General features: G+C 39.9%; 1 protein-coding gene and 1 long non-coding RNA gene across 2 annotated transcripts in view; one reads left to right on the forward strand and one right to left on the reverse strand.

Moving 5' to 3' along the window:
* The window catches only part of ano3 (anoctamin 3), a 59,498-nt gene extending 48,120 nt beyond the window's left edge, over nt 1–11,378 (reverse strand). Inside the window, exon 1 of the mRNA XM_053641784.1 lies at nt 10,907–11,378. Coding sequence (XP_053497759.1) covers nt 10,907–11,177 — 271 coding nt within the window. The 5' untranslated portion in view covers nt 11,178–11,378. The remainder of the gene's footprint in view (nt 1–10,906) is intronic.
* On the forward strand, nt 10,371–12,509 carry LOC128618256 (uncharacterized). Its single transcript, XR_008387689.1, has 4 exons — nt 10,371–10,582; nt 10,866–11,070; nt 11,165–11,215; nt 11,730–12,509. It is a non-coding gene; the product is annotated as an uncharacterized LOC128618256 (long non-coding RNA).
* The last annotated feature ends 44 nt before the right edge of the window (nt 12,510–12,553 follow it).

The following is a 12,553-nucleotide window of genomic DNA, read 5'->3' on the forward strand; positions in this document are numbered from 1 at the left end:
CAGAAAGCGCTGATTGCTTAACCCTGTACAAGTAGCTGTCCACTGCCTCATTACTCATAAGCTCTCTGGCTTCAAAGCCACAGCATTGTTTACTCTTGATAAAATGAAAATACACCCAAAATCACCCTTAAAAAATAGACAAGAATATAAAAGAAAGAACCTCTAATTCAGAATCATAGCTTCTTTCACCTATTATACTGTACATTCATCATTCTGTAATATTAACATGAGCAGAGTGCATATTATTCTCCATAAAGTAGCAGCTGTCAGAGAAATGGAGCCATTGCAGCCGCAGCACCACTCAGTATCTGCATTTCAGTACACTACCTCAACAAAGCCCTAAATAATTAATCACAGGGTCATCAGTTCACTCAAAAAGCTCTGTAATTAGCTGGGTACATACACGCCTATCAACACTGGACAGCAATGATGGAGGAATGTCTGTACTGGAATAGCATAAGAGTGTAGAGTGGCACTATAAATACCATGCTGTGTCTGCCACTGCCGATGATCAATAAATACTAAGGCGAGTCTCAAATGCAGTGTGACACAGACTGGAGCAGCAGATTCTGAGCCAGTGTAGAACTGCACAAGATCTAGTGATGGATTTATTGCTCTACTTTTGGCTGCCAGAACAGCCGAGGGACAGCAGGGCAACAACTCAGATACTTAGATTTGGGGATCTGTGAGTCCAGTTTGTTGGGATAAAATGTGCACGAGAGTGGAAACCAAAACAACATGCATAATATAATACACAATACATTCCTACAGAAAGAATTTATTTATATTTAAGCAATATCGCATGAGAAAAACTGCAGTTATACTGAATGTTAGCACATGCCAATATTCAGTACAACAGCCCGATTCCGATTGTGACATGGCTTTTATACAACAGTTCTATAAACAAGAAATTAATACTGAGTAACTGACATTTTGGACACAACACAACCAAATATTTAGTACAGTATTATCCGCTTGTTGAGCCCACAGTGATTTATACATTCACGTTAAAAGTACACTCGTTTAAAATGTCTTTGCATCTTACTTTTCATCTTCATCTGATGAGCTCATATTTTATGTCAAAAGTTATATTCATGAAAAATGTAGCGTTTACCAACTTCTATAGTAACGGTTTCAGTTCACTGTTGCTAGAATTGGAATTTTATGTGGTTAACATGGAAAAGCGGAGTGATACACACAGTGAGACACCCCAGCATGAATATACTACATTATAAGCACTATTGGAACACCGCTCATCCACACAGTTTAGTGAACCAAATCTATCTGTTGTATAAAAGGAGCTGATAATTCCATTTAAAAATCTATTTTTACATTGTACTGAAGACTACACAAAACTGCAAGTCTAACATTTACCCTAGTATACCCTAGTTACACAAGCCAAGTAAGAGCCATGGGTTTTAACTCTCACAAACTGTTCAGCATCTGCACATAGAAAAGAGTGTGAAAATAAGCTTAGTCAAGATTATACCATCACTGCTTTCCTCACTTACCATAATTCAATTAGCTACACAGCACCATTTAAACACAGTGCCCTCTAATATAAATGTCCCCACTTGGCTGGTGTGAAACCATGGCAATCCAAGTGATCCAGTCCAAGCCCATTATATTAAAAAGGCATGTTCAAAAATAAATGTTTAATGTGTAAATAAATATATTATTTTACATGAATAAACACGGAAAATTATGCATTCATTATTGTGACACTGGAGTTAATGTTTTAATGGGGATAATGTTTTACAACGCCCACAATAACTACAAAAGGTTTATTGTGAGTTTATCACGTTATCACTATTATACTGTTCTACTGTAACATATCGCCAAGCCTTAGTAGGATCTCAGCTGGAGCTACAGTCCTTGTTTCAATATAAACATGGTCTCATACACATTTAAAAAATGTGGAACTGACAGGATATGGGTCCAGGACACAAACCATAGTGTATTCAATACTAGGGATTTGATGTGCACTCTCAGAAACAACACTAAGCTACCAAACTGTACCTTTCCATGTTGCTGGAGAATGTTTTGTACCTTTAGTATGCTTTTTTTTCAACCAGGGAAGATGACTGTGGTGTAGCTTTAATTAGGTACATCATTATGTCGGTGGTCCGATTATGTCCATTGCATTATTTTTATGGTGCCATCCCTGCTGTATCCCTGCCTCACTACCAATGCTCCTGGATAACAGGTTCTGAATCCATTGCCTCTCTGACCAGGATAATGAATGAATTATGTTAAATGTAAACTCTTTTCATATTTCCATCTAAAAGCTACACTCTAAAGGTGCACTTACAATTATCTACATTTATTTCTGGGCGCGTGTATCTCTTATAAGTGAAGTAGAAAGGCATGGGGAGCAGCAGATCATCAAAAAGGCACTCTCTAAGAGCACAAGCCTACACAGTGATACTGCGCCAGCTCCACTTAGTACAGTAGAGAGAGCAGAGAAATGCCCTTCATGGAAACACACAAGCACTGCCAAAACGCCACTCACTCGTTCACTCACTCACACACACACACACACACACACAGAGAGAGAGAGAGAGAGAGAGAGAGACGGGGGGGAGAGAGAGCAGAACCTCTGAAGTGAGGCTCTAAACTGTTTTATTACAGCAATTCCTTTCTGCGTGTTTCCACACAAGTCTACACATTTTCCTGTCACATCTGATAAACAGGTCTACCGTGTGAACTGACCTAACGGGAAAGCAACGTGCGTCACAAACTGACAGAGTTCACGCGCTCAATTTCACACGGCGCGTTTTAAAAGTAGCCTCCGTCATACGCGCACTCAGCTCTCTCTCTCTCTCTCTCTCTCTCACACACACACACACAAAGCGCAAAGTCCACTAATACCGACCCTTTTGTTGCTTGAAGGACTGTATCGATCCGGAATGATGCACCATAGTGGCGTCCTTTTGAGTTTCCAGAGGTTAGAGGAAAGTCCGCACTCGTAAAAACAAGATGCATACATCGGGCTGAAGGAAGGATGGTGGGATATGCCGTGGGTGTTTCCGCCTCCCCCTTGCGCCGAACTGCGCAAACCGAGCGCACCCCGTCACGCACCGAACTCTTCTCGAGCCGTGCCTGTTGTCATAGAAACGCAGAGGGGGAAAAGTCGGCTCGGTTCGCCAGATCCACTCGTAATGTGTGAGACAGGCTCCGTTTTTCCGCGAGTTTAACGGAACACGTGATGTACAAGCAGGAGTCCTCCTCTCCTCTCCTCTCCTGTCCTCTCCTCTCCTCAGTACCGAGGCGAAAAGCCGAGCGGCCCTGGTGGATTTGACCAGTGTCAGGAGAAAATGAGCGGATGTAGGGGACACTGAAGCGTATTTTTGCGTCATATGATTTTCTCCGAGCTCGGCATCAGCTTTCAGTAATGAGCGACCGTCTCTATAGAGATTTACAGCAAGGGACCCGGTGTTTCCAACTGCCCAACATTTTCCGGTCCTTTCCAAACACGCACACAGTCTCGATGCACGCTCGAGCTGAATGCTCCACATAACAATATTGGCAGATCTTCTTTCCTTAATGATCCGGAGACCTCCAAGTGCCCATGAAGCATAACCCCAAACGTGCAGACATCACAGACTCAAATCTTCCAATAAATAAATATACTTAAATGCACACTTCATCAATCAATGTGCCTAATGTTTGATTTGTTGAATTAGGTCTATGTTTATGAAATAAAGTTGTGCTGCAAATGTGCTGTAGTGTTCCTGTGATTATTTTTTAAAAAATATATTGGAAGTGGTTCTTGGATGCAAAAAGCTTGACGGCCCTGCTTTACAGCTCCCCTTCAGTGATTTGGGGTCAGGTTGGAGTGGATAGGCAATAATTTGTTTGTCTTCACACAACACTGTCAAGCTCAGCAAAGAGCAAATTGATAGCTCCTCTAAACAACAGTATAACTGCTATGAATCATCAAAACATAGTTTCGCTTGTTCTGTCTCTATAACTTCAGCTTCTATATGCTTTCACTCATAGGCTATATACAAGAAAAATACCATCTCATTCTATAACCACTTTTGGACATCAACCCACACTGCTGAAGACAAGGAGCTAGTGTTTTATCAATGCGGCTATATTTTCTGCTTTGCTGATCAGAAGATGCACATCACACAGGCGCTGAGTCTACTTTTAATCACATGGTTGGGTGGTTTTCACTTATGGGTATGCCATGTAAGGGTAAAACAGGATAGCAGCAGTATTATCATCAGAGCACAACACTCATCCACCCAAAATGACCCTAAGTAAAATGCCACAAATCATACACCGGGTCTCAAATGCTGACGGGATCTGACACAGAGCGTAAAAAAATGTGCAGGGGGAAAAAATAAAGTAATTGATAAATGTTCACAGCTCTGCTGACCCATCAATCGCCTGAGATAAGCTCCTGCTCCAAAACCAAATGAAAAACATAAAAAGAGATACGAAGTGAGACCAAAAAAGACTTAATGCCGTAAAACAAATACATAATGTACACAACATACAACAAATACCTCCTGCATATAAGCACTATCAAACACAGAACAGAGGTAATGATGGGTATCAACCCCACTTTCATGCAATATTAAAGCACTGAATAAAGGGATCCTCCAGCATTTTAAAACATAATATTTATCACCTTTATCTAAAGTGTGACTGACTCTTTGACATATACTTAAATCATAATTATAAAGGAAGTCTAAAGACAGTCAAAAAAGTAAGGAATAAAACAAAATATTGTGCTGTTTTTAGAAAAATAATCAACGGCAAGTTATTTTTCTACAAGAGTACATTTTGCAGATGCCAACGATTTTAAATTTCTTAATGCATTACACATCATTTTTCTTAACCATTTATATATTAGTGCTGTGGAACATCCATGAGACAACAGCTAACTTGTCTCATGCATGTTCCACAACATTAATATATACATTATATCAGATACAAACATTTTCATCAACAGCCTTTCTTTTTTTGTCTTCCTGAAATTAATACAACACTAACACAGTTTGCCATGTTACAAAACAACGTGAAAGTGCAAACTCATCTGTCCTGAAGGCTTTCCTGTGGTGAAAATAATCTACTGACTGTTACAACGTTTTATTTCAAGAATTTGTGATAATGCTTGTAGACACCTCTACACGGAAGTGCCTCAGCGTCCATCCGATGGCACATGTACAACCGTACAAAACCTCACAGAACGTTTCATTAACTTGAAATAGTTTATACTGTGTTGCTCCAATGTTGGAAAATTTGATAAAACTACATACATTTAGTGTTACAAATGTTGTAGCTTTAGGTTTTCAGAACAGGGACATGTGTTGAAATTCTTGTAAATGGTAATCACACATGGATAGAGATTAAACTGAAAAACGCTGGAGCATTTCTGTAAGACTGATAGCGCTCCACTCGGTTTCAAGATGGCAAAAGCTAATAGACATCCTAAACCACATTAAGAACATTATTACAGCCATGTTATGCTAAAAACTCCACACCCGCTACAAAGGTATGACTACAGAACTGTCAGAATTTTTTGCCCTTGCCCTGCAGTACTTGCTCTTCCACCCACCTTCACATTTATTCTGTCAGTATTTATTTGTTATACATTTTCCTCCATGCACACCCCTCCTTAAGCTTTTAGAGTCCTTGTTTTGTGTGCTAATGAGAATGTCAAACCAAAAGCGTGAAAAGAGTAAGATTACACACACATTGTTCATTGTCAGAGGAATGAAAAAGCATGACAACATGCTAGCACATACATCACCACACTATCATGCCAGACCTTATGCACAGATGTGCCATTAGCTTAAATCATGTAGGCAATGTAGCACCAAATGGCCACCCATACCATCACATGGGGGGGGGGGGGGGGTGTTGAAACTAAGGGAAGGGGCGAGATGGAGAGTGATAGTGCTTTTTGGGGAAAAAGGACAGGATAGATGCTGTGTCCATAAGTAACCCCATCACATGCAGTATAACTATTTATTGATCTGTGGCCAAGTGCTATATTTACTCCCTCATTCCCTTGTTCTCTAGATCTATGATGTCCACAAAGCTAAATACCATCTGTTTCTGTAAATCCCCCCCCGCACCCCCCCGCACCCCCCCACGACACCTTTTCCACCTCCTGCTGTCCCCTCGATTACAGAAATACAAATGGAGAGGACGTGCTGCTACACTGCCCTACATTATCACAATAACAAGCATATTTAAACGTTTGGCTCCTGCAGTTTGTTTTGGAGGTCTCCGGACCATAAAGGAAAGAAGGTCGTAGGAATTTTACTGCAGTATGGTCTGTGTCACTGTGGTAATACTGCCACCTTGTGGTGAGAGTACAAAGCTCTAATTTACCTCCAGGCTTCCACACACTGTGTGGTGTTACACTAACGGGGACTCATTGCTTACACACTTCAAAGGCTCTACCTTGGTTATTACAGTCAATTTGGCAATTTACCTGGATATAAATACATCATAGAAGTGGAACGGAATATACCTAATTCACTCATCTTCAGCAACTGCTTTATCCTGGTCAGGGTTGCAGTGGATCTGGAGCCTGTCGCGGGAACAGTCATGAGGCAGGAAATCAACCCAGACAAGCGCCCATCCACATACACTTATTGACACCGAGGGTAATTTACTAGCCAGTTCACCTACAGGACCAGAGAGGTGGGTGGAAATTTGAGAACCCAGAGGGAACCTATGAGGAAATGGAGAGAACAGGCAACTCTCCACACAGACGTAATCAGAGCTCAGGATCAAGCCAGAGATCCTGGAGCTCTGAGGCAGCAACACTGCATACAGCACCACTATGCTGCCTGTAATATAAATAATATCAGCATTAAAATTGTGACAGATATTGCATCTTAATGTTTCTAACTAAGTACCTGCTATATTAAGACCTTTAAACATCTGCAAATGTGAAATTACACATAAAGCTACTACATACACATATACTATATACAAAGATACTACATACTGTAGAAGATACTACATACTGTATATATTCCCTTGCCCTTGGAATTGCATTTGCAGCTGGAATGCAGAGAAATAATGGCCAGTGTAGCTGCCCCTGAGGCTGTGTGTGACACACTCACAACTCTTAAGGCTATAGTCAACCCGAGAGTAACCCTGCTGGGTCAGAGATGACTCTGAGAGACAACTGCAGCGTAATTATCAACACACTCTGAAAATCAATACATGAAGTTAGAGAAAGTACCATGGGGTTTAAAGTCAGCAATTATGGAGTAACTTTGGACACTACTGCAAGATTGTGAGCTTACAAAACAGAAACATGATTGACAGGTAATTAGCAAAGCATCTTTATCCTTATTGACTAGATGATTTGTTGTTTCTCTCAAAGTCTGAAATGAGACCAGAGTTTGTCCTCTGATTAGATAGCTGCTGGAACGTAAGGATGACTTCAGCAAATGTTACAAAAAGAGTTGCGACTGAACCTTTAATCATCATTACAATTTTCTTAAAAGTACTGACAAATTTTCTGTAGTCTCAGTAGTGTTCAAGTGGGCATTTTAGACCATTTTTCTAAAGCAGAGGTGAAAGATCAAATGATATGGTCAGTGATTCTCCAAAGCTAGGCTCCTCTTACAAGCCCCATCTATGTTTAATAAGGAAAAGGATCTCCTTCTCCGTCTGTTAAGTGACACTAAAGGAGTAGAGCGTGCACCCTGCTTTAATTCAACAACATTCTTTTGATCATTCAATAATAACATGAATTAATAAAGCACTGGAAGCTTTTCCACTGCTGAAATATTTACCGCATTATTATCTCAGCTTTCCAGGACAAAAAACAATTGACAAAGACACATTAAATGCTTATTAAAGTCTGAGGCCAGATTGTTTACGAATTATAGAAGCTCATTAAGAGCTAAACTGTTCCTTACTAAGCCCTGTCAAGACGAATAAAAACATTGATGTCAAATTTTAATTATGTATAATTATTTTCTGTCCCATAAATCAAATTGCTTTTAGCTTATAATAATCGATCAGCACTACTCACTTCCTGTACCTCCTGTGCTGATTTATCTACAACCCGGATTAAAATATATAGTTGGATTCTTCTAAACATCTTCACGACATGTATTATTCAGATAGTGCCACATCATCAGAAGTTTTAGGAAATGAAAACAGGCCATAATGCATCTCCTCCTCATGCATGCATGCCAAACGGAGGAGTGACCAAATGGGGGGATGAGGTGTTAGCTTTAAATTAATCCTTAACCTGACATTTCTCCAAATCTCACCTCTGCCATGCAATTCATAAAGACTTAATGAATCATATCAGATTGTGTTGATTCAATGTTTAATGAGAATGGATGTATAATGAGAATGAGTATGCAAATGAATCTGATTTAGATTGTATTCCCACCTTGCGGCCTGAGTCCGTGAGACAAGTATAGGCAACCACAGGCAAGATAAAGTGGTTACTAAAGAAGAATGCATAAATGAAGGCAAAATAGTAATGTTATTAAATGGTCATTCATTTTTGTGTGAAGGAACAAATCAGATATTCTGCTAAGGTAATTTTGTACAATAAATTATTAGGTGAAACTACCCCATGTCTAAAACCCTGGACATGCCACTGATGGTGTGGCCCTATACTAAAAAGTGTCTAATAACAAGGCAACATTAAAATGTATGTAGGCATCAGTAGCTAATATGTACATATCAGATTAGATATTAAAAGTACTGTGAAGGGTTGGCACCCTGTCCAGGATGTCCCTGGTCTTGTGCTCCGAGTTCTTTAGGATAGGCGCTAGGCTCCAGCATGACCATGTGTAGGATAAACGGATCAGAAAATGGATGGATGGATGAATATTAGAGGTCTACATTTTAACTGTTGAGTGCTGATTGTACTTTTTCCTCTTATTCCTGTCTCTGTTGGGGATGTATAATGAGGTTGACAACATGGCTGAGATGACTAAGCCTTGTCTGATGCAGAATGAGCCATTCATGTTCAAACAGACCTATGAGGCATTCATTTCAGTTGCAGATGGCTAACTCAGTCCTGCAAGCATTGACATAGGACATCCCCTCAGCAGCCATGCTATATATACAGTATATACATATACTACAGTATATTCTCTGTGGTGAAGCACTGTGGAGAGTGCAGTATACAGGTGCATCTAAAAAAAATATAGAATATAGTGGAAAAGTATTTTTTTCCCCCCATAATTTAATTCAAAAAGTGAAACTTCCATATATTCTAGATTCATTACACATTAAGTGAAATATTTCAAACCTTTTTTTGTTTTAATCTTGACGATTACAGTTTATAGCTCATGGAAATCAACAACCCAGGATCTCAAAATATTACAATAAGGAATTTATAATATAGAAATGTGGCAGTGTCGCATTCCTAGTGTCAAGCCACTCCTGAACCAGAGACAACGTCATAAGCATCTTACTGGGGCTAACGAGAAAAAGAACTGGACCGTTGCCCAAAGTCCTCTTTTCAGATTAATATAAATTTTGCATTTCATTTGAAAATCAATGTCCCAGAGTCTGGAGGAAGAGTGGAGAGGCACAGAATCAAAGTTGCTTGAAATCCAGTGTGAAGTTTCCATAGTCAGTGATGATTTGGGGGGCCATGTCATCTGCTGGTGTTGATCCACTGTGTTTTCTTAAGTCGAGAGTCAGTGCAGCGTCTACCAGGAGATTTTACAGCACTTCATGCTTCCATCTGCTGATTTCCTTTTCCAGCAGGACTTGGCACCTGCCCACAGTGCCAAAACTACTAATAACTGGTTTTCTGAGCATGGTATTACTGCGCTTGATTGGCCAGCCAACTCGCCTGACCTGACCCCATAGAGAATCTATGAGAGACACCAGACCCTACAATACAGGCGAGCTGAAGGCCGCTATCAAAGCAACCTGGGCTTCCAGAACACCTCAGCAGTGCCACAGGCTGATCGCCTCCATGCCACGCCGCATTGATGCAGTAATTCATGCAAAAGGATTAAAGCCCTGGCCATGTATTGAGTGCATAAATTAACATACTTTTCAGAAGGTCGACCTTTCTGTAATATAAATTCTTTATTCTAATATTTTGAGATACTGGATTTTTGATTTCCATGACCTGTGAGCCATAATCATCAAGATTAAAGCAAAAAAAGTCTTGAAATATTTCACTCCATGTGTAATGAATCTAGAATATATGAAAGTTCCACTTTTTGAATTCAATTACAGGAAAAAAAAATCCATGATATTCTAATTGTTTGAGATGCACCTGTATATTGACATGTCCATGTTGTCGCTTGAAAGTGCTGCAAGTCACAGAGTTGGCTCTCCTTTGACACGTTCCACAGGGACCCTCTATTAGGGGCTAATCAGATCAAGGTTATGACAGGGGTCTGACTCATAACATGTCACAGTGATAGGAATAGCTACATTATGCAACACAGGACCATGTAAGCAGAGACAAGGGTGCATAGTGCCAAGTGCCAAAATGCATCAACATGAGCTCCTCTGGAGTCTGATGGGTTTGAGGATTTTCTTGTATAAAAGTTACAGTTCGAAATCATTTCCACCAAGGCACACATTTCCCGTTCACTTTAATTAAGTAAGTACTCACGTTAATGGATTATTTGGCATCTCTATAATCATTTCCCCAAACTGAGCCAAGTTGCAAAGAATAATAGCAAAAACCAATGATGGATATTATTCATTCACTCAGCACCACAATCAAACTAAATTCAGACGCAGACATCTAAAAAAAATGTATTCAGCAATACTCCATATGCAAATATATTTGACTGATTTTATTCAGAAATATACATTATGCACAGTATAATACGGGAAACATTCACCTTGCTCTCCTTTTATTTGTCTGTCCGCTGAAATAGACACGTGAAGCAATAAACCAGACGAGAGATAAATTCATTACCAGAAAGTTGCGGTCTTCTGCTGTGGCCGGGGTGCAGTCCATGTCCCGCGTGTGGAGGAAGTTTCCTGCACTGTGTGCTGGATGTGCGGTGTACAGAGCTCTGTGCGGGAAGCCACCGCAGCTCCATTGCGTGGAGGCTCCACGTGTCTCGCGCCTTTCCAGCGGTTCGTGACGTAGAGAAAGAAAGCAGCAAGCTGTACAGCTGTGATACAGAAACGAGTCGAAAGTTCTGAGAAAGTTGCCTCTTGTCTATTTTAGTTTTGTCACGCATGGCAGCAGTACCTGTCAGAGAACGCGGAACAATCTGCGGTATGTATGGTTATGATTTAGAGGAGACCGGGTCTGTAAAGATGAACACTTTCCAGTTGGTTTTATGACTCTAAGTCATTCCCTTCAAATGCTATTGAAGTTAGAAACCTGTATACCAATGTCGTATGTAACTTTAGAGACGGTCCCTTAATTTGTGCATGTCTGCGAATATCGAATGTCCCACGTCAAGCCAACTTTATGCCAGGGAGACCGGGGATGTTTAAAGTACTAATGGTTATAAGATGGTTATAAGACTTTTGGATCTATAAACTACAGATGAGAGTCACAATAATTCCATGTGTACTGCATATATCTAATTTCAATACAACTGATTGTAGTAGGGCTAGTGCGGCTTTAAAGCTGCACTTAATCATTAGTAGGTTATATGCCCATAGCGTATAGACTATACCGGTGCTATAGGAATAACTTGCATAAAACCATCAGAAGTCCTGATAAACGTTGTCTATGTTTTATAAACTTGTATAAAACCTAAAATAATCCCTATTGTTCTCAGGGATGGATTACCAGCCCGGCCTATTGGGCACATGCCCAGGAGCCCTGGATGTGCAGAGATTTTACAATGAATGATCTTTTCAGATGTGTAAAAAATTTCTGACCACATGAAGGACACAGACAGGACTAAAATCCCAGAGAGATACGTTTAATAATGAACACCTTGCCATGTAAAACTAGTCCAAAGCAAACATGGCTCAATAACTTTTGTTTAGTTTGTTTGGAGGATTGTAACGTTTTGTTTAGTTTCTCAAAAACATAGCACCAAAACTGTTTGAAATAGGCTACTCAGAGCTGTACTCAGGGCTGTGACGCATTTCTGTTTTGAAATTGTCTGTTTCTCGAGTTTTCACTATACATTTGTCAGCACTGATAGTTCTTTATAATGCAATCAAAATGGGTGTCTGCTGTAAAGAATTTAAGACTGAATTAAGAAATATAATGAGCACTGCTGTGCATCCGCCAAAGTGGATTAACCCTCTAAATTTTTAAAGTAAGTGCAGGTTTGGCAGCTGCTCAAACAAACACAATAAGCTACATAACTGCCACAGCTATATTACTGAAACACAGAATTATAGTTTAAAATATTTATCGCAGATATGAAATATTCTCATAGCGCAATTATTTCTGTTAAATTATTGCGATGATATAACGCTATATAACTTTATGACTTTTAGGATTTGTGAATCAGCAGGAGTGTTGCCTGAAATCTGACAAGCCTTTGATTTGATCTAAGAATGGGCTGTTACACTGAATGTTTAGCTTAAAACAACAATTTATTTGCAATTTGTGTTGTAGATTTAGTTGTAGCATAATAAACTCCCT

The sequence above is a fragment of the Ictalurus furcatus genome, chromosome 14 (assembly GCF_023375685.1).
Source record: "Ictalurus furcatus strain D&B chromosome 14, Billie_1.0, whole genome shotgun sequence".
In the NCBI taxonomy this organism is placed as follows: domain Eukaryota; kingdom Metazoa; phylum Chordata; class Actinopteri; order Siluriformes; family Ictaluridae; genus Ictalurus; species Ictalurus furcatus.